Source organism: Salvia splendens, chromosome 4, assembly GCF_004379255.2.
Source record: "Salvia splendens isolate huo1 chromosome 4, SspV2, whole genome shotgun sequence".
Classification (NCBI taxonomy): domain Eukaryota; kingdom Viridiplantae; phylum Streptophyta; class Magnoliopsida; order Lamiales; family Lamiaceae; genus Salvia; species Salvia splendens.
The window spans coordinates 8601873-8626853 of NC_056035.1; the positions used below are offsets into that span (position 1 = coordinate 8601873).

General features: G+C 36.3%; 3 protein-coding genes and 2 pseudogenes across 3 annotated transcripts; 2 read left to right on the forward strand and 3 right to left on the reverse strand.

Moving 5' to 3' along the window:
• The first annotated feature begins 266 nt into the window (after nucleotides 1-266).
• On the forward strand, nucleotides 267-2602 carry LOC121798364 (protein MODIFYING WALL LIGNIN-1-like). Its single transcript, XM_042197330.1, has 3 exons — nucleotides 267-494; nucleotides 1467-1669; nucleotides 1875-2602. The coding sequence occupies exons 1-3, from the start codon at nucleotides 390-392 to the stop codon at nucleotides 2200-2202; spliced, it is 636 nt and encodes a 211-aa protein (XP_042053264.1). The 5' UTR covers nucleotides 267-389; the 3' UTR covers nucleotides 2203-2602.
• On the reverse strand, nucleotides 2457-4562 carry LOC121798363 (cell division cycle 20.2, cofactor of APC complex-like). Its single transcript, XM_042197329.1, has 4 exons — nucleotides 4208-4562; nucleotides 3808-4065; nucleotides 3453-3722; nucleotides 2457-3351 (listed from the first exon to the last, which is right to left on the reverse strand). Exons 1-4 carry the CDS (start codon nucleotides 4307-4309, stop codon nucleotides 2626-2628), a joined length of 1356 nt encoding a protein of 451 aa, XP_042053263.1. The 5' UTR covers nucleotides 4310-4562; the 3' UTR covers nucleotides 2457-2625.
• A 3582-nt stretch (nucleotides 4563-8144) lies between these two features.
• On the forward strand, nucleotides 8145-10655 carry LOC121798695. The gene is made up of 6 exons (XM_042197826.1): nucleotides 8145-8323; nucleotides 8738-9308; nucleotides 9399-9638; nucleotides 9721-9783; nucleotides 9877-10298; nucleotides 10370-10655. The coding sequence occupies exons 1-6, from the start codon at nucleotides 8210-8212 to the stop codon at nucleotides 10442-10444; spliced, it is 1485 nt and encodes a 494-aa protein (XP_042053760.1). The 5' UTR covers nucleotides 8145-8209; the 3' UTR covers nucleotides 10445-10655.
• A 132-nt stretch (nucleotides 10656-10787) lies between these two features.
• On the reverse strand, nucleotides 10788-19172 carry LOC121798365 (annotated as a pseudogene).
• A 2290-nt stretch (nucleotides 19173-21462) lies between these two features.
• LOC121800607 lies at nucleotides 21463-24617 on the reverse strand (annotated as a pseudogene).
• Nucleotides 24618-24981: the final 364 nt, after the last annotated feature.

A 24981-nucleotide genomic window follows, 5' to 3' on the forward strand; every position in this document is an offset into this window, starting at 1 on the left:
CGGAACCGGCAGTTCGGTGACGGTTCGAAAAATCTTGAACCGGAACCAGACCGCGATTTCAAATGCGACGGTTCTGATTCGAAAAAATTGCCACGTTTCAGGTTCCGAACCGGCGGAACCGGAAACCGTGGGCATGTGTAGTCCACTACAATTCAATTGTACTATTTATGAATGAAAAAATAAGTAAAATTCTGTAGCCACTACAAACGGAAAGTAATAAAAAAAAGTTACGTATATGATATAGTAATAGCAATAAATGCTACAGCAGCAGCAATAATAGTTGCTTCAGTTCCACACATTCTTCAACTCGCACAAACCGGAGATTTCGCCGGTTCAATGTCTTCGGCATTTCGTCTCCGTCGCAATTGATTAGAGAGAAGAAAAGGAAAATGGAGGAGGAGAGAAGAAAGGTGATTCTAGTATGCTCTGTCGTTGGATTTCTCGGGCTGCTTTCTACCGCGACAGGCTTTGCTGCGGAAGCTAAGCGGATTAAGGTGTGTGGATTTGATATTTACTTGCAATTACTGCGGAATCATGAAGATTTACAGAGTAAGAAGTTAGTATGATTTATTTATTGGATCAGAACACAAAGTTCTGCGTCTCATTTTCTCCCCTTTTTGGTGAAGATGAATGAATTAGTTGCATATTGGCTAAACAAAATGATGACAGCTATTCTTCGGTGATTGAATTACTATCATCCGCAGATTTGGTACTATAATAAATTAGAGCTTCCAACTTCTAGGCTCTAGCTTAGTTTTAGTTTATTTAGTTAAGCAGTCAGCATCAATGGATGTTTGAAGATGAAATTTCTCATTTTCTTTTATGACTAATTAAGATTGTTTTTGTGATTTTTGGTTGGATGATATTAGATGCTGTTTGTGTAGGCTGAATCTATAGTGTGAGTGCCAGCAGTTAATTGCTAGATTGCCTCACTAAAAGGGAAGGTTAAAAGTGATTTGATGGTGATGTTAAGTGAAAATGCACAAACTGAGTTTGTTGATTGTAATATCCATGAGTTTACTTGGACTTGTGATTTCATAGTAGCAGCAATGTCAAGCAAATGATACTGGTTGACAAATTTTCAACCATAGCATGGTCAGAAAGTGACCATGATTAACCTGCAGTCAGTCTCATTTTCTCCGATTTTATCCATCGTCATTGTATCATCTTTCTCTTTGCTAGAAAGTAGCATGTTGTCTCTAAAGCTGAATTGCTTGTTTCGTATGGCCTAAATATATATCCGTCAACCAGAAAAGTTATTGACTGTTGAGGTACCTTGCTTGACGATTTAGCTCATTACAGATGAAATGCGCATTTAAGCCAAGTCAAGTGGTTTGGTTTATATTGTGATTTTGGTGACCTACTTTGGTATAAAGAAATAAGTAAATGTAGCAATCAATTGAAAATTTCAGTTCTGGTAGTTATTATCAGTTGCAGTTAATTGGATCATTTGTTTGTTTTTGTAGGGTGATCAGGTCCAGAATCTCTCTCATGAAGAATGTATATATCCCAGAAGTCCAGCCCTAGGCCTTGGATTAACGGCGGCAGCCACTCTCATGATTGCTCAAATTATCATAAATGTTGCAACTCGATGCGTTTGTTGTAGAAAAGGCCCACATCAGTCAAATTCAAATTGGACTACAACTCTGGTCTGCTTTATTGTTTCCTGGTAATTAAACCATTTACAAGTTTCTTCACTACCATAGCTTTTGGAAATAAACAAATAACACCAATGGACATGAGGAACAATATATATGCTCAACCAGGATTGGATTGATGAACTTCTGAGGAATAAAGTTAGAATCCAATCTTGAGCTTATATTATAAGTTTTGTTTGTTCGTTTATGTAATCAATTTTCTAATTGTATGTGCAGGTTTACATTCGTCATAGCATTTCTTCTGTTGCTTACTGGTGCAGCTTTGAATGATGAGCATGGTGAAGAGAACTTGTACTACACCAACTACTACTGTTACGTTGTGAAACCTGGTGTTTTTGCTGGAGCTGCTGTGCTGTCCCTTGCCAGTGTCATTCTGGGGTTAATTTATTATCTTACCTTGAATTCAGCAAATAACAGCAACAATGCATGGGGTGGTGCACCTGTCCCTCCCCAAAGTCACATTGCAATGGCACAACCTCAGTTTCCTCCTCAAGATCCTTTATTCATGCACGAGGACACTTACATGAGGCGCCAATTTACATAGTCACATTGCAATGGCGCTCAACCTCAGTTTCAGTTTGTGCACAAGGAATCAATCACAAGGATACTCAAGATCCTTCATTCGTGCATCCTCAAGATCCTTCATTCTTGCACAAGGAAGGACACTCACACGAGGCGCCAATTTATTTAGTCATTGTCTTGTTTCCAGTGTATCACTATGCCAATTTGTTAGAAAATACTACTACCATCTTGCTTTCATGTCTGCAGAGTCTGATTTGAGAATGTGAAAATATATGGTAGATCCCCAAAGCAGTTACCATATATATTATTGATATCTGTACAAGTTTGGGATTGTCACAATGGGTGACTAAGCCAGAAAGAAGAACCGTGTATGAATTACAATTATTTTCCACATATATATATGTACATAAGTTCTGTATCAACCATATATCTCCATTGCCACCAATCATCTGATGCGGTTCAAGTGAGCGAATGGCACTGAATTTGTCTTTTGCGCAGGCTTAATAGCAACTTCAGGTGTCCCAAAAACATTCCAAAATCGAAGAGTCTCGTCTCCTGCTGCAGATGCAACTGTGCACCCATCTGGGCTTTGTGCCATATAAAGAACTCGAGAGGTATGCCCAGTGAGTTCAGCCATCTTCACCATTGATGGATACTTCCACAGAGTAAGCTGATTGTGTGTAAAACCATGAGAACTGAGCAGTTCGCGCTTGTTTTTGTTCCACAAAAGAGCACAGACTTGTGAGCCAGTGTCCACTGAGTTAACACATGCGCCAGTGTGTGTGTTCCAGAACTTGATGCACCTATCTCCAGCGCCTCCACCGGATGCCAGTAAGTTGCTCTGGAAGGGACACCATGCAAGCGCTTTAACAGCAGCGGTATGCTCCTCGAGCCTGTGAAGCCACTGAGTAGGAGCATTAGATGCGGCCATGGATCTGTCCCAGATTTGGAGGACGTTGTCGTTTCCACCACTAGCCAACTGCTGCCCAGATGCTGACCACTTAAGCCCACAAACTTCTTGGTCATGTCCAGTATAAGTTTCAACAATGTGCGACCTCACTCTCACATCATTGTTGAAAATCTGACCGTCCATACCTCCGGTTGTCAGGATGTGATTGTTCCAGTCCATGGCACCAACTCGCGATCTGTGCCCTCCTTTCAACGTTCGCAGCTGTATCACCATAACAAAACAGAGTGGGTATTTCGACTTCTTGAAAGATAACACAGAAAACGAAATCATATACTATATATATATATTTGAAGGCAACTCACCAGTCTGTTAGAGGTGGAATCCCATAGCTGAACTTCTGAATTGTTAAGACCAACAGCAATATGCCTTCCATCAGGAGCCCATTTGACACTGGTGACAGGGCCACACTCATCATCGATAGTAACGAGTTCGGAGGTAGCTCCATCAGAAGCATCCCACAAGTACACAGTGTGCCCAAGAGCGATGGAAAGAACATTGCTGCTGCCCCAGTCCAATAGATTCAAGTAATAATCATCCATAATGTCAGGGGCATCTAGTGTCTTCTCAGAAGTCTGCAGGCAAAGATATCCAATTCAGTAAGTTATATTGCAAAAACTACATGAACAATCATTCTGCTCTTCATTAATTAGTATTAACCTGAGGAATGTGACGGCGTGGTTTGGCAGATTTGAGTTGGTGAGATGAGAAATCGTTGGGGATCGCCTCAACTGGGGTTGGTGGTTTGTTCTTGAAAGCCAAAATCCGACTTCTGTTCATGTTGAAGGTTTCTGCAAGCTGCTTCCTGTACGCTTCTCTGGATGGAGAGGAGCTGGAAGATGGATTTTCCTTACCTGTAAGCATGTAATTAGCATAGTCGAAATCCATCGCCGACCTATTCGGTATGAAGCGATCCAACTGCATCAAAGAAGCATTCAATCAACAAATTCAAACACTTTTTTTTTCAAATCGATGCAGATAAATAGCAGATACAAAAACATTTTCGGAAATAGTAAATCATGTATGGTTAGTATGTAACAAGGGGGAAAAATCAACATACATTCTCCTTGGAATTTCTTCTCTGCAGGAGCTTCTCTTGCAGGGGGAGTTGCGATTTACCCTTGTTCGGTGTGGAAGACGTGTTCATGTTTCCTGTTTCCATATGTTAGCGCAAAAAAAACAATAACAATAGCAGATATAGACAGACAAATATGAAAATAATCGAATTCCTGCAGAGAAGAAGAATTGGTATATAACAGCAGTTTAAAAATTGGATTAGTTAGAGGGAGAGAGAGAGAGAGATCGATTGAGATTTGAGCACAGAGAAATCGATTGGAATGGTTGTTGGTGAGAAGCCTTTTTGATTTGGGGGTCTTATATAGTTTGTGATTAGGGTTTTGCGATTGCGGGGATTCATGTAAGAGGTGGCTAACGGTCATTTGTAAAGGAAAGAGCCGTTGGTACTAATTTTTTTTATTTACAACAAATAAACAAGGTTAGCGCAATTAATCGAGAAAATTATCGAATTAATGAAACAGTTTTAATGTGAAAATTAATAATGTGTACAAATGTACAATGATATTTCTCATATGACACATGGTAATCATGCATGTATGTTTAGACTGTAATAAGTCTTTGTAGTTTGATGGTTTATTTCAATAGGTCCTTATATAATTTTTCGTTTTACTAAGTCTTTGTATATTCATATTCGATATATTACAATCCTTATTTGACGAAACCGTTAACTTTTTCGTTATAAAATAACAAATCATATTTTAATTATTTAAATATTTTCCACCTAAAATCCTAGTTGGAAAATATGAACATAACATAAACATAAAAAAAGATATAAACAAAAACAAAAAAAATTAAAGAATTCCAAATCGTTAAAAAAATGTGTTGTTTAATTATTTGAAGTTCGAATATTAATTTGTAGTATTTGGTTTCAAATATAAATTAATATTCGAACTTCAAATAATCAAACAACAAATTTCTTTTAACGATTTGAAATTCTTTATTTTTTTTGTTTCTCTCTTTTTTTATATTTATATTATGTTTATATTTTTCAACTAGGGTATTTGGTGGAATATATACAAATAATTAACATATGATGTGTTATTTTATAATGGAAAAGTTAACGGTTCCGTCAAATAAGGATTAGAATATATCGAATATAAAAGTACAAGGATTTATTAAAATGAAAAAAAAATTGCATAAAGACTTATTGGAATAATCAATTAAAGTAAAAGGACGGACTTAAAGGATGTATTCTGCCATGTAAATATAAGTAATGTTTATTTATTAAATGTATGGTTCAGTTTTTTCAAGAAATTAATGTTTATTTATTAAATGTATGGTTCAGTTTTTTCAAGAAATTAATGTTTATTTATTAAATGTATGGTTCAGTTTTTTCAAGAAATTAAGCACGATGTCGTGACTTTTTAACTGTTTAAATTTATACAATGTGGAATAATTTATTATTTAGTTGATATAGATATAATTAATTGGAAATCATTTTAAATAAGAATTAATAACTAATATCGATCATAGAATTTTGAAATCTAAATTACAACTACCACGTGTGATTCTTATCTACAGTAATTCATTTTATACACAAACTTGGTTGTGGATTAATTATTCTTAATTACAACAATGTGAGTCTAAATCATTAAATTTCTTAACTTTTTTATTTAACATTATTTTGAACAAAACACTACTACTATTTATTAAATGTCTAATTTTATAAGCTTTTAACTAAATCTTATTTCATATGTTTAAAAAATTTGCATTGTCCCTTTCTTAACTATTACTAGTATAATGATATTCTTATTTCTTGGTGTTATAATGCTTTTGATGATAGTTTGTTGTTCAGTTCCATATTACTTATAAATTAATAAGGGTTAATTATCTATAAAATTATGAAGTAATTTAATTCTGGTTTATTCATGTATTTTAATATTTGAATGATAAATTACTAAATTTCAAAAAAAAATTAATTGTTTCAGTTTTACCGAAATTTGTGTTATTATTTGAAAATTTTAAGCTCAAAAAGATATCGCATAATCATCTTCATTGTCACATTAATGCATATATATGCCGCTACTAATTGAGAACTCCAAAATTTATCGTGCACGCTAATTTTGCAATAAAAAGGTAATTATAGATAACAAAGAAAAATTTGAAGCTTTACAATTTATTATTCAAATTAAAATTGAATAAATTAAAATTAAATCAAAATTCATAATTTTATAGTAACCGTATTAATAGTGTCATTTTTCACAATAATTCGTGGAGCATCTTAATCATTTATTAATATTTGTTCTCGCATGTTATTATTTTTGACGCATTATTTAAAGAAATTATGTGTATCATGATATTTTATTGCTAGTTGTATGGTGATGCATATCACAATGCACACTTATAATGATTTATACCATAATAATATATTTTATACATTGTGCTAATAGGGGAGCAATCCTATGGTGATATCATAGTTAAAATGATAATTTAGGCAAACAATGTATAATACATATATAAGCAATCTGTGATATATAGACAACCAACTCGGTATATGGTTCCAAGCAATCCGCGATACGAAATCAGAACACTATGATGACATCATGGTTAAAATGACAACCTAAAAAGGCAATCTGCTATACATAGACAAACAATTTGCGATACAAGGCAAGCAAATCGGCATATGGTTCCAAGTAATTTGCTATACGAAATCAAAGATAATTAAACAATTTGCAATACATAGGCTAGCAAGTCTGCCACGTGACAAACTAAAGTTGAATATACTCATAAATTTAAGAGTTCTCATAAGTGGTACTTATCATTTTAATTGTGGTTTTCATTTACTCATTTTAGTATAACCTATGCTAATACTATCTTATAGTAATAGTCGAATAACAATAATTAGTCATACTATAATATTATCATAAACAAGTATAAATTTGCATAACTTAACTTTATTCCAAAAGAATAACAACCAAAACATATCAGTATAATAATCGGAGCATATCAATGCACCATTACATATACTCCTATATCAGTATGACGTCTTCCGCTTATAACTGAAATCATTTTAATCATTGAAATCTAAATCAATAAGAGTAACAAAATTGATTAGACATACTCATATAACGTAAATTGATTAGACATACTCTTATTGATACAGTGGTTCACGCTTACGTTCATGTGATATGATGTGGTAACGTGAACCACTAAATTTTTATTTCCAAATTATTTTGTCACTAGGGTTTTTTCAGATTCATTTCCTATGAACAAATAATTATATTTCTCCACGGAAACATAATATTGTATTTAGGATTTAACGTGTAAAAGTTACTCTTATAAAATTGATTTTAGTGTGAAAGGACAAAACAAAATACTCTTAATAAAATTGCAATAATAAAATAAGTTAATATATACACGTTTACACTTAAATTGATACTACTAATTAAGTAAAAAAAATGTATTTGACTATCATTATAATCCATTTTTAACGGAAGACAAAAGTTAGCGTTTTCGTGTAATCTCCTTTTCAAATTAAATTTTCCAGTAATTTTGATAGAAAGTCTAGTTTGACCAGTAGAAATAACTCAGGTATTGAACCTAAATTGTTTAACTCAGTGTCATTGATTGTTAGTAATTAACTATTGAACAATTAGAGACATCATGTATAATTAGTCGCATTTGGTTATGATATTAAATCAAAGAGAAACGTCAATCATTGTAATGTAGTCACTAATTATCAACAATTTCGTGTGACGAAATTGCATAATTACGACAGTGCTGAGCATTTATAGGAAGTAGTACTACATTGTTAATTAACTAATTCCAATAGTAAATAGTAAAAATAGTCCTACTACACATGCACGAAATTCAAATTTGAGAACCTCCAACGGTCATATTTGACAAGGGTTTCCATTTCCTTTGACGCAGTGTCAGTATATATATGTAGACTCTCCTTCTCATTTATTGCCATTGCCGCCTTCAACCATTTTCCTTGCACACACTTCTTCCCACCTCCCGGAATACCTAATTGTTCTTTGAAGCAATGGATTTCGACAGCCTTTCAAGGAGAGAATTGCAGGCCTTCTGCAAGAGGAATAAAATCCCAGCCAACATGACGAATGCCGCCATGGCCAACGCTCTCAAAGCTCTCGACATCGTAAGTTCATTTGCTACGAGTTTTTGGATTTAATTATTTTCTCAATTAGCTCATTAGTAGATATTAGGGATCGAGATTGTATGAACAGATCTGACAATAATTATTTCGCTTTACACTAGTTCATTTATTGTTTGATTGACAGCTTTTATTTGTTTGCTCAGTTATTTCATTTATATATATGCGGATGAATCGAATTGAAGGTATAATTATTAACTTTGGAGATCTAATCGAATGTGTAGTTATCATACTGAATTTCTTCAAATACTTGATTGATTGTAAATGAGCTGAATATGAGGCGTTGATGATTAGGAGATCTAATCGAATTGAGAAATTTAATCAGCTCCAGCAAAGCTTTATTCTGATACAGTATCTACTTGATTGCTCAAGAAATTGTACTGATTTTTTATTTTGCAGGTCGAAGGTGTTGAGGAATTTATGCAGTCGTCTCAATCGGAGAGCGCACAATCAGCCGTTGAGCTACTGGACAGCTCGGAGGTGACGTCTCCGTATGTGCCTCCAACGGCTGCCAGGAGTACACGTCGGAGAAATGCCTTGAAAGATGACGCTGAAGATGTGACCTCAATAATGACTACCACTCGGCGTACTACTCGGAGAACGGCTGCCAAAGCATCTAATGTCGCTGCAGTAGAAACTCCAGTAGTGATGGCGCAAGCTAGTAGAAGGAAAGTCCAGATAGCCTCAGCTTGTCTAAAAATGGATTCGCAGTTGAAGGAATGTGTAGAGGAGGAAGAGAAGAAGGATTTGATGACACCTGCTGCAGTGGGGGTTACTAGCAGAAGAAGAAGGGCGGAGGAGACCGAGAAGAAAGTGTACAGCACGCGACGATCAGTCAGGTTGGCAGTGAACAATAATGTGCAGATGTTGAGCGATGAGAAGAATGGAGAATCTGAGGTTTTGAATAATGAGTTATTTGCAAAAGATCGTGTTGATCAGGAGGTGGATCAGGAACTTTCAGGAATTACTGGTACATTTCTTTTTTTGCTTCTTTTCTGTTGAGGTATTCCATATGTTTATTTGTTGTGCAAAGATTAAGATCTAAGTTGTAATTATTCAGGTGTTGACGCAATTGAAAATATGGAAGAAGATAAAGAAGAAGCTGACGTTGTTTCAGCTGAAAAGGAGGATATAACCATGAGTGAACTAGAATTAGAGAGTACTCGTGAAGAAGAAACGACCATTGATTTTACAGTGGAAGTTAAACCGAAGGAGGAGATATGTGATGACACAGAATATCCTGGTCATGAAGAGGTGGTGGTGCCAGTAGATGTGAGCAATGAAGTTGGACAGAGTGAAGGTATGTTTTCATCAGATTCTAGATTTGTGATTTCATTAGCTAAACCAAGTTTCAACTTATTTAAATGAGAATTCTAATACAGGGTCTGTCAATGTCCCCACATGCGAAATTGAAGTCACAGTTGAGATAGACGCAGGATCTCAAGGTATTGATATGTTTCTTTGTTTAGAAGCTTTTGATAATGTGGCGTTGCTGAGCCGTCTAACGGCATAAATTCTTCGTCGGGATGATTTTGCAGTTGATGGTGTAGTGTCTGATGTTGAGATTGAGGTAGTGTGTGACGATGACAAGGAAGTAGTAAGTGCTGAAGATGATGCTGTTGATTTGGGTATTATTCCTGAAACGGAAAATATTCCTGTTGAAGAAAGTGAAAAAACAGCAGTTGGAATGGTGCAGAATTCCCCAAGCAAGCAGCCATCTGCTGTTCTTGTCCATGAAGCTTCTGCAGAAATGGGAAATAAGGCATTGCTGAATGATTTCAAAGAGAATATGGGCAGAGGCACTGAAATGCCGATCATGCAAGATACAGCAACAACCAAGGCAGCTAAAGACAGTGGTGAGAGTCTGCGTAGTTATGAGGAAGAAAGCTTGAGAAAGCTCACCAAGATGTTGAAGGAAAAACTACAGATCTCCAGTAAATCAAGAAACCAAGGGAATGAGGTCAGCCTCTCTCTACTTTGACTTAATTATTCACAACATGTAACTAATTTAGTGTTATTTGGATGGAATAGGCACTCCCGAAGAGATCAGCTCTGCAAGTGCTTCCCGTGAACCGTATGATTGATGGAAATGGAAACCACCACTAGGCCAGCCACCCAATTATGCAACTCAGCTCTATTTGAATTTCCATCTCGGGGATGAAGTTTACAGGTTTTGAAAATTTAGTGTGCACTGTGCGTGCACTACCGATGATGAGAATTTTGATGAGCATCAATTTGTAGTTTTGTACTGTTGCTGTTGTATTTTGCGAGAGACAAGGTTTTCCCTATCGTAATAAACTTCAGTTTTGAATCTCTATTACTATTGCCTTCATGTCAATCAATTTTAGTGAAATGTATGTCTATAAACCATTGGTTTTTAAGTAACAATTGTATGAATTTAGTCATAAATTTGTTACCACAGAAAAATGGTAGAAATTCAAGTAATAAGTTGCAGAACCAGAAAGGAAAATCAACTAAACGAAATTTTAGCACTTAAAAGGTGCATATCCAAACTTCCAACTATATCACCTTGCGATGAAATGGCCGAATTGCCCCTGACTATCATCATATCCAGCTTTCAACTGAAATTGCCCCTACCTTCCTCATTTTATCAAGAAATTTACATTGTACAAGGAAGCAAAGTGGAATAAAATCTTGGCCAATTTAAGAATGAATTTTGTACTTGGCCAAATGTGAGAATATTTATAGCCTGATTTCAACTACATCGCCATCTTTCAACTCTGTGTTGGGTAATACCAGCTGCCCGTTTATGGACACAAGCTTCCCATCAACTCCTATTCTTCTAGCAGCATCACCAGCTGTGCTACCAGTGCTCAGTCTCATCATCTCCCCATGTGGCCAGCACACAACTGCAACTTCACCAAGAGAAAATGACTCTGCATTCCTAAATTTTCTGTCAAACTTTAGCTGTCGCATCCCTGCTTCAGATCGCAGTTGCTCCTCCCATTGAAGCATTGTTCTCAGCAGCTGTACCTGTTATTCAACAAAACCAGACATGCCGAATGAGTAATTCTGGTCAACTTGGTCTGGAATAAACTTTAAACTGTTATATATTAAGACACTTATTGGCCATGAAGATACCATACCTTGTTATTGATGCCAGTGTCCAGCAAAGAGGATTTAAAAGCAGTGGTAGGCTTCTCAGAGTTTGAGTTAAATACAGGAGTAATCCATTTCCCCTCAAAAACAGCTGTGACAACAGACCAGTATTCAGCTTCTTCCCACTCTGTCAACTCAATATGAAAGTAGGTAAACGTCGTTCAAATTGGTCTTGCCGCACGGTAATACAATGTTGATTTAGTGTTCCTTTAACTAGACAAGAAACAACATGTTGTTAGGACAAGGAAAAAATGTATTTAGTTACCTTATGGTATATACCATCTCAGCAAAGGGTGTACTTTTCCAAGCATGTACACCAATCTCCGTGTCCTTGTGCACACCACCATTGATCTGATACCTGGAAAATGAAAAAACTCAGGCACATAACAAAAGTTGCTGAACTCTACTGATCTATCTATTTTTATAGTTATTTCAGTGTCTAATTCAATTTTGTTATGGAACCTTAATAAACTTATAGTAGAAATAATTAGATTAGATATTAAACTTCAATTCATGTTAAAATTGGGTCCTGTGCCACCTCCCAAAAACTGACCTGATGTTAATATGAATGGAAAATATAGCACCATATTTATGCTTTATTCCTTTAACAATGATGTGTATTAGTACTTGGGCACCTTTTTAAATAGATCTGCATAAGCTTCCCATCTATTTATTTGGCACGTGGATCTTCTTTCAGCTACTGCAGCAGAAGCAGCTAGACCAAAACTCACAGCAACAAGCAATTCTCTTCCATCATTATCTACGCTGAACATCACAGTTCAGTTTCGAAATCAGGCCTTTGATATAATGATTCCAAAGACCTGTGGCATAACCCTTGCGGTTGCAGAAAAGTTAGTATAGGGTCTTGGTTGGTCCGTGAAATGTCATACCTGACAATAACTGCAGCAAGCAAGTGGCCAGCTTCCACTCGAAGAACTGGACGACCCACTTTAAGTAAGCTATATTTTGGTGGCATATGAGTCTCAACAGTAGCTTGATCTTCTACTTTTTCAGAAAAATCTGCCGAGACCCCACTGTAAGAATCATCTACAAAGATCTTTGGTGGCAATATATTCTCAGTTTCCTTGTCTAGCCAATGAGCAGCAAGCCCATGTTCAGCATATTCGTGCATTCTCTAAATCAAAGTAAAAACAGTAAGAACCTGAGATGAGCTAGTTTAAGTAAGTATGTAGAGGAAATTTTACCTGTGTTCTTATTTGAACTTCAAGAGGAGAAGAGTCAGGCCCTTGCACTGCAGTATGAAGCAACTGAGGCCAAGGAAATTCATCATCAAGAAAAGTTATTATGAAACAAAATGCAAGAAGCGCTTTAATATAAAAAAAATTACCTGGTAACCACTTGGTTTTGGGTTGACAATGTAATCATCAAATTCACCGTCGATTGGGGCCCAGAGTCTGGTAGATGAAAAGATGACAATAGCCAATTAGTATCGCCTTCGACCATCACAGAAATGAGCAGGCAGCAAAGAAGATGGGCCAGTCTTGATAGGTACTTGTGTATTATGTTAAGTAGATTGTAACAACATTGAACTGCCTGCCCATGTAATGTCACATTCTTGTCTCCAACAATGACCCTCAATGCTCTGGTATCATATACTTTCCTGATTCCAGCATCTTTTCTTTTCATCTACCGAGTAAGATGAAACAATGTGATGGTTGAAAGCTGGATGAGAACAGAAAATTAGACAGCATAATTGATACAGAACTTTTATATACAAATTCAGGTATATACATCACAGCATGTGTCAAAATTCTAACAAGGAGCTGCTGGGGGTGGGAGGACAACTAAACAACTCCAACTATAAAGAAGTAGCTAGGTTAATATATTGGCTAAAAGTAGTATACTAATTTTATGTTCCACTCCTGTACAAAGTCCAGTTTATCTTTCTTTCCTTCACATGACATACCGAGCTGCCTCAAATAATTTGCAACGCAAACCTCAGAAAGAACTGATCAATTTTCTGTTATATCTTTGTAACACCCCATTCCTATCCATACCTTACTGTAGATGCTATACACACTTTTTAGGCGTCCAGATAGAGATACTTCCATGCCAGGAACATAACTGGGGGACAGAATCAACAAAAAAGTAAACTTCCGGCATTTAACAAAATGTGCTGAAAATCAGATTCACGAAAATTCAATTTCTATTAGTAACTAGACAGAACCTACGATGTTGAAATAAATAGTTCTCGCTCCAATGCTTCTTCACAAACTACCAGTGATGCCAAAGCAATATGGGCATCTCTCACAACTTTGGGTTTTTCCAGAGTATCTGAGCATGTTGCAAAATTGTGAGAAAAATCTACACGTTTTTTCTATCCAATAAGAGATCAAATGGAAGCACAGCTTGCAAAAGAACCTGCAGATTGAGAACAAGCGAGACTGTTTTAGTAGAAAGGACCAATAGGGCATACCAGCAAACGTATAATAGTGTCAGTCCTAATTCTATATCAGCTAATAGCAGCTAATATAAGGTACAGATACCTCATGACTGTTTGGTAGGTTAGGTAATCTGCATGAATCTGATTATATTATCACTGGCTATGATTGAAATTTACAATAAAACCATCAATATAGTAATGAAGCAGTAGATGATCAAAAAGAGGCTGAGTCGGTAACCTCAGTCCTCAAGCAAGTATTTAAAGTCGTAAAAAATCATCTATATCATCTAAGAGTTGCACCTTCATGCTTGTGTTTTCCTCATCAATATCTCCAACTTCTTCACATTCTTGAAAATGTACAGCATCACTCGACTTTGTAGATATTCTTTTTAGATTGCCATTGTTACTAGGGCTCCACATGGACACGAGGTCTGCCCTTAGTTGACGAAAAACTCTAGGCTGCAACATGAAGATGCATGCAGGATTTACTAGATGAGGTCGATCAAAAGTATCTATTTCAGGAACTTTTCCTCTTCAAAAAAATATGTAAACATAGTTAAGTCTAACCTGAAGGACAGCAAAGCACAGATCTTCAAGCTCGGCTTTAAGAGGCCACAGACCCAGCCTGGAAGCGAGTGAGCACCAAATAGCTAATGTCTCCTGTGCCACAGCTTGGGCTTTGCTGGGAGGCAAAGCATATCTACAGTAAAACACATACTGTATATAAGTTCAAGGGGCTCTAAATGACGAAACCCCATGTTCTTATATGACAAATTTGAACTAGATGGCTGAGAAGCATCCCTGTGCTGAGGAAAATGTGGAAAATAGAAAACTAGAACTGGCAAATGAAAATAGTGGAGTAGTATAACATAAATATAATTAGTCGTATAGATGTCAATACCAATGTTATTAAATATCGGCTATGGCGCCGCCGTGGCGCCATTGCATGGCGGGTTTCAAGAAAACGCCGTAGTGATACGCTGCCATGGAACTTTTTAATGGCGATTGTCATTTGCCGCCACGAATGAGGCGCCATGGCGGTGCCATTGCAGGTATGGCGTCAGTTTTGATTGGGCTGCCCCAAATCCTCAGCCCAATTAGCAAATAAGACGGCCCAAAATTATTTTACCCTCAAACCCGGCCCAAACCCGACCCAATTAACAAAAAACTAGGGTTTTTGTTCTTAGAATCAGATTCTCTCCCAAATAAACCCTAGCTGCGCCAACCTCCAAAAAAACCCTAGCTACACCAAACGACGCCGCCCCCTCGTCGCCGGTCAGTGCCCCCCCCCTTCAACTCGATCCTCTTTCACTCGATTACCTTGATCACTGTAACGAGTGGTTGGTTGGAGAGTACGACGGTGGTGAAGGTGAAGGCAATGATATGGTTTTTGATGGAGATTCGCTTGATTGGGATACCGTGTACGAGGCGTCGGGCATTGGAGAGCCTATCACTTATACTAGGTCTAGGTCTAAGAAAAGAAAAGAAACTTCTACCTCATCAAGTTCTAGGAAAGCCTCAAGAACCACATCCATATCTAGAAAAGGGAAGGGCCAAATAGGGAAAGGGAAAGGCAGACAGTGGTTGAAGAAAGAGAGCTTGTGGATGAAGAATCGGAAGATGAAGAAGTTGGGGATGAAGAAGAAGGATCTACTTCTTTGGAGCCGGAGGACCCGGAGGACGATGATATTGATGAGGATGAGGATGGCTATGTTGGGGAGGATGATGATTGAGGATGGTTTTAATTTAGATTTTATATATATTATGATGATGACTTTATATTTTAATGGTTGAACTAAGACTTATTATTATAGGCATAAAATATAGTTGCTTATGACTTTATGCTTTATTAACTGTTTTTGTAGTTGATATTTACATTTTTTTATGATTTTTTAATTTTTTGAATTTATCTATACATATATTATTAATATTTTATTAATTAATTTATCAACCGCCATATCTTCCAGAGCGCTACGCCATATCCCTGTGGCGGTTTTTTGGCATACCATCGTAAGCCGCCATACGCCATCCATAACATTGGTCAATACTCAATCCTTGTGGAACATAAAGTCAATGGAAATGCAAAGGTATTCATATATGTACATGGTTCTCATATTATGAAGTCGATCTGCAAGCTTTATGAGAACAACACGTGGATCGTCAACCATACCCAGCAGCATTGCTCGTAAATTATTTGCCTGCACAAAGGCAAGACAAATGAATTTTCAGTTTTAATGAGGTTTAGTATAACAAATTATCTGTTCAGCAACGTTTTTCATACAGACCCATTCTTCAGGTTAACAATGTAAAGCTGTTTATATAATTAATTCAGTTCTATTAGTACTTGCATGGCCAAAATAGACACTCAAAAGTCACAAGAGGGATGAAAAACCTCATGCTGCACTAGTACCACTAAATATTTGGAGTATCAGGAAGACACATAAAAGAATAATACTACTATAAGGATTGTGTAAACATATCATATGCACATAACACAAAAAACAATATTTACAGTAATATAACTGCCATCTCCATTATGACCCCCTGGATGCTCTTGGTCATCTTGAACACATATTAGCTGTTTAATTTTAATTAGTTAATATTTCCAACATGATATTGGTTCTGTTATATCTTGGCAACAGCGAGCCTAGTAAGGAAAAAAAATGTTTAGCATGTCATTTTTCTTGGCATCATAAGAACAGATAGAGCTTACTCAGCTATCGTCTTGCTACCTCAACCATTCTACTGACCATGTATACACAGACTGATAACAAAGAGCTGTCACAGAATTATTGGTCCAAATTTCTACTTTAGTTTATACTTAGCATGGCATACTTGCATACCTCTTCATGGTTGAGTGTATCTAGACCTACACTCATCCTGCGGCGTCTACGTAGTAGCTGCAGAGCAAGTAACTTCCAGTGTTAGTACAAAGCATGGCAGTCAATCCAAAAAAAGAAAAGAAAATTAAGAACAAGATGGTGGGATCGGTAAAAATGAAGGTTTTAGGTAAAAAAATGATATAGGACAAATGGCTATCAGGTATGCATCATCATATTCGACATTTATTTGGCAAGAAGATTTCAAGCTCTATATCTTCAGAGGTGTTTTAATCTATGATATCTTGCTAGTTGCTACTAAAGAGTTCTGGAAACTTCAGGGGTAAAGTATGATTCCCTCTGGAGTTTAAGATATTCGAAAGTGTTATACCTGATTAATATAGCTCAGTCGGGAAACTCCAGCAACCAACTTTGCAACATCAGAATCAAACTCTCGCTCTATGCTGCCCAAACTTTCACAAGTGTCATCAACTATGTCATGGAGGATCCCAGCGACAATTGTATCAATGGCCTGAATAAAGAACACAATACCATTGGATAATAATTAAAGGCCACAAAATGACAGACATACAGTTCAAATGTAGACAAGCCTCAAATCTAATTCTACTGAACCATATCGTCTGTCACTTACAAAGTAGTTTTCATATTCATGTATCTGTAGTTTAAGGACACAATTCCAACATGCATCTTACTTGTCCACATAGGTTAATGACTTGAGGGAAATTGCACCATTCAGGAGATAATCTTGCAGTACAAAATGCAAGAAAAATTATATGAAAGGGGATTACATACTCTTTTACCATCTGATGGGACTAGAACAGCTAAAATTTTGCCTGAGTGAATACAGTGGGATAAATAGGGATCCCCTGTTTTTCTTGTCTGACCATGATGAGCTTTCTTCGCAAATGCAATTGCCTTAAGCACCTGCCTTCACAGGTGCAAAATCTTAGTGTCTTACAGTAGCGAAATATTTTGGGTGCGAATAACATGAACGAGTGAAGATGGCAAACCCTAGCATCATTGAATATGGGATGCCCAGTAACATCTACTCCATCAAGAATATGAGATCCTGCCCAAAAGTGCAACATCATTTCAACATAGCAAACAACTTGAAAAATCAATTTTGAGCATGGACTAACAAAATTCGGATAATTCATTTTTGGACTCATCAAGAATAAATAAACTAAATGGATAAACAAACACCAAAATATGAAATAAGTTTTTATGACTAGGGATTACGTACATAATCATCAATAAGGAAAAATACTTTATGACATACAGTGTAGGACAAATCAAGAAAATATCTAACACACATGATTGAAACCATGGCAAGCTCATCCAGTGGGCCTTGGGATTTCTTTTCTGTATCTCTTTTCTTTTTTGATTTGTAATTTGTATCTCCTGGCTCCTTGAACTAGTTCTCTTATATCTTTTATCCACCTTATTTCTAAAGTTCCGTCCAATGGTTCTAGCAAATTAAGATAAAACATTATCCATATTTTATATAAACTGCAGTGCTCAGCAAACCTTTCCAAATATTTTCTCTTCAATTCTCTACAATGCATTGAGTTCTGTTTCTAGGTCGGTTTTCATCAGTTACAAAGAAAAGGCCAATTCATGTAACTAGTTCATTTGCCACATGGCAACAATCATAATGAGTAGGAGTAACCGCCGTATTAGTTTATGGACCTTTAAAATTAGAGTTTAGCATATAGCAATGGTTTCATAAAATTGACATATCTTGGTTACTTGACATACCTGTAAGCAGGTAGGAGTGATTGGCGGTGCAACCATGGGGTAATCGGAAAATTCTCAGTTTCACAAACATTCAGCACAAACAAAACTTTAAATCAATATTTGAATCAAATATAAAGGCTAGAAGTCATCGTTAATGCTTTTCAATTCGCTTCAATACAAAAACTCGGCATATCTTTGTAAGCTAATAGTAAGAATCGAAAGCATCAAAGCTTCACACTAATTCACTTTACCAGGCTGCTCATCAACTTTGGGCCACAGAAACTCCACCTTTGTGGAAAGACAAGCGCCGGAAGCAATTGCCACCGCCGTGACCGCCAGTTGCGCGATCGCTGACGTCACCGTTCCATGAGCTGAGCTCGATCCTGCGGCCGCCGCGATCATGTTTCCGGAAGATAGAAGTGAACTCAGAGACGCCGTGACCGCGAATTCCGGCGAAATTGGACCCAAAACGCAGCGAAATTTGGCAGACTTGCCGATGAAAAAACGACTTCTCTGAATAACTATGTTAGTTCTAGGACCGATTAACATGGTGGAAGAGTTGCAGGAAGACATCTCTTGCTTCAATGGCTGTGATTTTGGGTAAAATTCACATTTGATTGTGAGACGGAGCAGAAGATTCTGAAAATGTGAAGTGAGGTGATATTTTGTTTCGTGAGCGAAGAGAAAGATGGGAAAGAGAATGATGGGAAAGAGTGCTGATGATTAATAGTATTACATTATTATCTTTCAATCAGATATAAATAACAAACAAAATTTTCTAAAACAATCAACTTTTTTCAGACTCATACAGTTATATATAAAAATGATGAACATTATTATCTTTCAATCAGATATAAATAACAAACAAAATTTTCTAAAACAATCAACTTTTTTCAGACTCATACAGTTATATATAAAAATGATAAATCTAAGGTTCTGGCATGCGACTCGTTCATCCTTAGTTAAATGGTTAGGGGATTGATCTCCGTCTTTAGGTATGTAGCAGCTTTAAATTAAGGCGGTGAATAGTCACTAGGCCCGCTGGTGCAGCTTTAAATCCTTGGGTCACTTGTCCCACCCATTGAGATGCCTACAAATTAAGGCAGTGAATAGTCACTAGGTCCACCTGTGTATACCATTGGTAATTACAAAAAATATTGATGTGTATTTTTCGAGTTTTTATATCAATGAACTAATAACACACAAGTAAATCAAATAGCTCTAAAATTACAACCTTTCTGCAAGAGTACAAATGTAGTTGTAGTAAAAGAGTGTCGAACCACAGGGAGGCGTGTGATTATTTAACAAGGTTTGACAAGATTAATAAACTAAATTTAAAAACTAAAGTACGAAAATAGAGAAACTCAAGAGATAAAGAACATTGCTCTCAACAACATTCGGATGAATCACTATTGCATTGATTCTATATTCAAGTTCATACGTTATTGAGAATGATGTATTAATTTTACACTCTAAAAGTATTAAACATACTTACAGAATTACAGTACTAGTGCTAGTTAAACACCTAGCCCAAAAGTACCTACTCATTAGACTATTATTCCTGCGGAAGCGCGGGAAATACTAGACTAACTACTCAAAGCCAACAAATATTATGGTTAGCTGAACACTTAACACATAACATCTTCTCATCGAACTAAACTCCCACGGATGCGTAGTAAATAATTCAACTCCAAAGACTCTTTTACATCAATATTTACCTATGCATTTTTCTCTTAACAAGGTAAAATTCATAAGTTTTTCATCTATGTTATCATCCAATTTCCAAGTTAAAGAGACATTAGAAAGAGGCGAAAAATATACTACATTAGATGCATCAAAACATAGCATATATAAAATTCGAACCATAGACAAAAACAAAAGCGAATGATTAAATATACAATCTCTACATTCAATTCATCTTACTAGTGTTAGGAGCAATGAAGACAAACTAGCCACACATGCTAAAGAAGAAAAACCGTAAGATTAATGGTGTTCTCCGATAGTCGATGATAGTCCGTCTCCAAGATGATGAAGATTGGATCTCCCTTCCTCTTCTCTTCTTCTTCCTTCTTTTCTCTCTACTTTCTCGTCCAAAACACCCTCCCTCCTCCGTCTGTCAATATTTGTCCATTAAATAAACAAATTAAACTTCCCACGACCATTTTGTAAACCGCCAGCCCCGTGCGTCAACTCTCCATTGCCAATTCAATTCAAATGTTTCTCTCCCTCATTTCTCAAATAATTGCTCCACAAAATCACTCAACAATTGTAGTGAATTAGCAAATTCACCCGGCCGGGTGTTTTGCTGGTGGACAATCACCCGACCGGGTGTTCGTTCTGGACTCCTCATGCCTTACTAATTTCACCCGACCGGGCATTTTGAAACATAAAATCGCCCGACCGGGCGAAGCTTCTGGACTCCGCATGCTTTACCAATATCACCCGACAGGGTGTTTTGTTGGAGCGAAATCACCCGACCGGGTGTTAGTTCTGGAATCCTCACGGAGCATTGAGCATGCACTTCCGGCGAACTTCCAGCTTTTTACATCCTAAACTTCGATGAAAACACGATTTGATGAGTTGTAATTTACATATAAATGTATAGTCTAAGGGGCAAAATATAGGAAATATGCTTCGCATAAATATATATAATCCCTCCGTCCCCAATTAATTGTCCACTTTGATTCTAGCACGGGTTTTAAGAATGTAAAGGAAAGTGGATTAAAATATGAGTGAAATAAGTTAGTGGAATGCGAGACCTACTTATCATATGAAAGTGAACAATTAATGGGGACGAATGAAAATGACAAAAGTGTATAATTAATAGGGGACGGATGGAGTATATAAAAATGATAATTGCACTTATAATACATTTATGAAGGCATATCAATATTTTTGTAGCTATTCGATTATATTTTGGCATTCAATAATCAATACTGTGTGCCTTAAAAGTAGGAAAATTTTGGAGTGTGGAGAAACTCGATTTATTCAACATTCTAAAGATCATAATACGGAAGATGGTATTAGCAAAATATAATAAACCACTCCAACAATTCCTACATAAACGCAATTGCGTTTTCATTCATCATACAAAACGCATAATCCAAGTGTTATTCGAGGCCTTGGTGGCTACACTGCAAAAAGATTCTAAGGTAAAAAAAAAAAGGGGCAAAGAAATTCGGGCTTTTGCAATATACAGATTTGATTAATTCTGGTATCAACCTACAAAACAGTGTATGGGTTCCCAGAGAGTTGAAGAGAACAAACAAGACTGAACCATGTTAGAACGACGAAGGTCCCACCGAAGAAAATCCAGCAGCCTTGTGTTCCTTCAAAGTGCTTGATAACCAGTCCAACCCTTCATACAACCCGTACCATTTTCTATTCTTGAGATCGTAACCGTCGCAAACTTCCCTAGGGGGTCATTGCGCCTTTCTGAACGGAAAAAAGCAGACTCTTCACAGACAAAAAGAACCAAACATTGTTTTAATTTGCTATCAAACTTGGCGAACTAAGTTTGTTAACCCAGTCACACGTACAACGTCATCCATATTAATTAATGAGTGTGAAACATCGCACTACCCATTTAAACTTCGTTTTTCATAATTTCCGTAGTAGTAATAATACAGAGAATTACAGATTGGTTATATATATATATATATTCCTCATCAACAATCTACATCCTCACATGTTATAGGTGGTTCATCGTCTAGCACTAGCATATAGATCGTTATAATAAAAATTCTATTTACTCATCCTGCTGAAAATTTGTTTTGTCGTCAACCATCTTCATCTTGACGATGACCTCAGTCACACAACCTAATCGCCAGCTTCTTGTTCATAAATTTCAGACATGAAGTTAAAAGTTCATATATCACCTATCTCCAAAAGAAGTTAATTATCCCCCACCCATACATTTCTACATCTTTCTCCCACAGCCAAACCGAAGTGCACTAGTACACAAAAAGCCGTAGTACCTACAGTTGCCTTCCCGAAACTCTAAATTTCGCTATTAAGAGATGCGTACCATGTCCTGTTTGTTTGCAAAGACCAATATAACAGCATTAAGCATGAATGGGTCTCTGATAATCGCCTGGGGAATATAATAATCAACTCAATATAATGCAACTGGAGAAAATGAGCCATACACATATGAATCATCAATCATTCAAGAGGAGTTAAACCTGAAACTCTGCCTTTGCCCTCCCAATTCTCTCTCGATCCAGAGAGTCAACAACATAGATCTGCATAACAGAAGAGATGGCATCAAGGAACAAAGGGAGAATGAAGTTCATACGACCAAGAAAGAAAGGACATAATTATGGAAAGTGTATCATTACAATTAGCACTGAAATAAAGTGAAAAACATCTCATAGAAGATAACAAATAACAAGCCTGTGCAGCCAAAATTAAGTATCTTCACATCTTCGCAGCAAAATTCATATATAACTCAAATCCATGAAACAAGGAAATGTTTCCTACATCTGTCAAACAAGAATAAGGCAGAGACCCCAAGAGTTCATATATATCCAGTAAACAAGTTATCACATAATATCAGAAACAAAACTGACAATTTCTGCACCAATCACCATGGATACTTCCTTCCTGTAAAAAAATATTTCTCCACTTGATATTACAGAGATAAATTAATACATATAGATTAGTAAAACCAGGCAGATTCAAAAAGGGCAAGGAGCTAATTCACAGAAACAATTAAGCTTTCCAGGTATTGTTCATTTGGAAGATATATGGGGTCAAACAAGTTTATCCATAGAGCATGTAGAATTATTTGCAAGTTATCTGTAGACTTATGTTGTTGGCATCTTTAAGATGCACCTGCCTAACAATGACTAGTCGAAAGAAGTATAATGCTAATGAATTGAACCTTACCAACCCATCAGTAATATTGAAGTAATGTCTCCATAAGGGTCTTAACTTCTCATGGCCACCAACATCCCACACTGTAAAGATCACATTTATATTGAACTTTCTCTACATTAAAACCTGCAAAATAGCAACAACTTTGATCAGATTGAATTCTTCTTCATCAACATGTGTAAGGAATGCATAACTATCTATTGATAAAACTTATAATCATCATCAAAATGTGTCCAAGCCACTATGTTGTTAACTCAGTCTGTCTAATGTTCAACATGTAACCACATTATGTGCTCAAGCGGCCTATAATGTAAATGAAATAACAAGAAGCAATTTTAAAAGAGAGAAAATAGAGATTTTATAACCAACCAATAGTAGGAACAGTTGACAAAACCTCTCCAATGTGAAGCTTATACAGTATAGTTGTCTTGCCAGCAGCATCCAGCCCAAGCATCACAACCTATGACAATTGAAATTATTAAATGAAATTAACCTTATAGCATATCATCTGCACATATCATTTTAGTTTGACTGAAATTACTATGATCAAATTCAACAATCTACAATGATGTCGACTCTGATTATAGAGGACACACCTACAAAATAGTAACCCGAGTCTACGTGTAGCAGCTACATCCACTCGTAATAAGCAATAATAAAACGCAGTGTACCACAAATATATTAACTACATAATACAAAGGTGAACTCAGCACATGTACTATTATTAGTTTGATTGCCTAGACTAGTGAATCAAATGTCAGCTCATATACCACTCTAGCTGGTTCTTTAAATTCAATCACGTACGTTTTCCAACTCTACATGTCAGGTAGATAACACGGCACAACGTGATACATAATACTACAATTTATGGTTTGTACACCATTGGCACTAAATAATCTGATATGTGATGCCGCATTTGGGTTGTGGTACTCAAGTATAGTATTTTACAAAAAAAAATACTGTTTCATAAGTGGAGTTACTGGATATAAAGTACCACTCAAGGTAAATTCGACAACATGTATAATTGAAGTGTATGTGAAACTCATAAAACCTTAACGGAAGAACACAATTTATATTAATTAGCAAAGACTTTTTGATGAAAAGAACTAGCATATTGCTGATTGCATAGTTTTAGTATCAGAATCAATAATTTTAAAAATAAACAACCACCCTCTCGCGATTACCAATTCATAATCAGATGTTCAAATTTCTGCTAAATATCACTTCTAATCTGAACAACCAAACTTTGAAGCATATGAAACGACAAAATCTAAGCTGGCACCTTCCGATTAAGTTCCATATGTTGCTGAACAAAATAACGACGCATAATTTTTTTACTGTATTTGTTTACGTGATAATGTATAATCACTAAAAACTCCCTTGATTTTATAAGTTACAACGCAGAATACGTTATATGAACATGTAATGCCACCAACGAAATCCATTTGTTTATGATAATTAGATTTTAATAATACGTTGCATTATGCAACTAATGAATTGAACAAATGCAAGTGCACAATTGTTAGATGAATATTCGAATATCAGACACAGCCATATATTCCACATGTCGGCGGCTTATTGGGAATTTTGCGCAATGAACGTCATAAATGAGTATTCGCGTTACATTGATACAAATAATTTCAACTTTCTCATGCCAACACAGA

Coding starts and splice junctions, on each gene's coding strand:
- LOC121798363 (XM_042197329.1), bottom strand. CDS start 4,309: ATGGAAACAGGAAACATGAACACGTCTTCCACACCGAACAAGGGTAAA. Junction 3,723..3,807: donor CACGCCGTCACATTCCTCAG/GTTAATACTAAT, acceptor CTTTGCCTGCAG/ACTTCTGAGAAGACACTAGA. Junction 3,352..3,452: donor ATTCCACCTCTAACAGACTG/GTGAGTTGCCTT, acceptor ATGGTGATACAG/CTGCGAACGTTGAAAGGAGG.
- LOC121798695 (XM_042197826.1), top strand. CDS start 8,210: ATGGATTTCGACAGCCTTTCAAGGAGAGAATTGCAGGCCTTCTGCAAG. Junction 8,324..8,737: donor CTCTCAAAGCTCTCGACATC/GTAAGTTCATTT, acceptor TTTATTTTGCAG/GTCGAAGGTGTTGAGGAATT. Junction 10,299..10,369: donor CAAGAAACCAAGGGAATGAG/GTCAGCCTCTCT, acceptor TGGATGGAATAG/GCACTCCCGAAGAGATCAGC.
- LOC121798364 (XM_042197330.1), top strand. CDS start 390: ATGGAGGAGGAGAGAAGAAAGGTGATTCTAGTATGCTCTGTCGTTGGA. Junction 495..1,466: donor CGGAAGCTAAGCGGATTAAG/GTGTGTGGATTT, acceptor TTGTTTTTGTAG/GGTGATCAGGTCCAGAATCT. Junction 1,670..1,874: donor GTCTGCTTTATTGTTTCCTG/GTAATTAAACCA, acceptor TTGTATGTGCAG/GTTTACATTCGTCATAGCAT.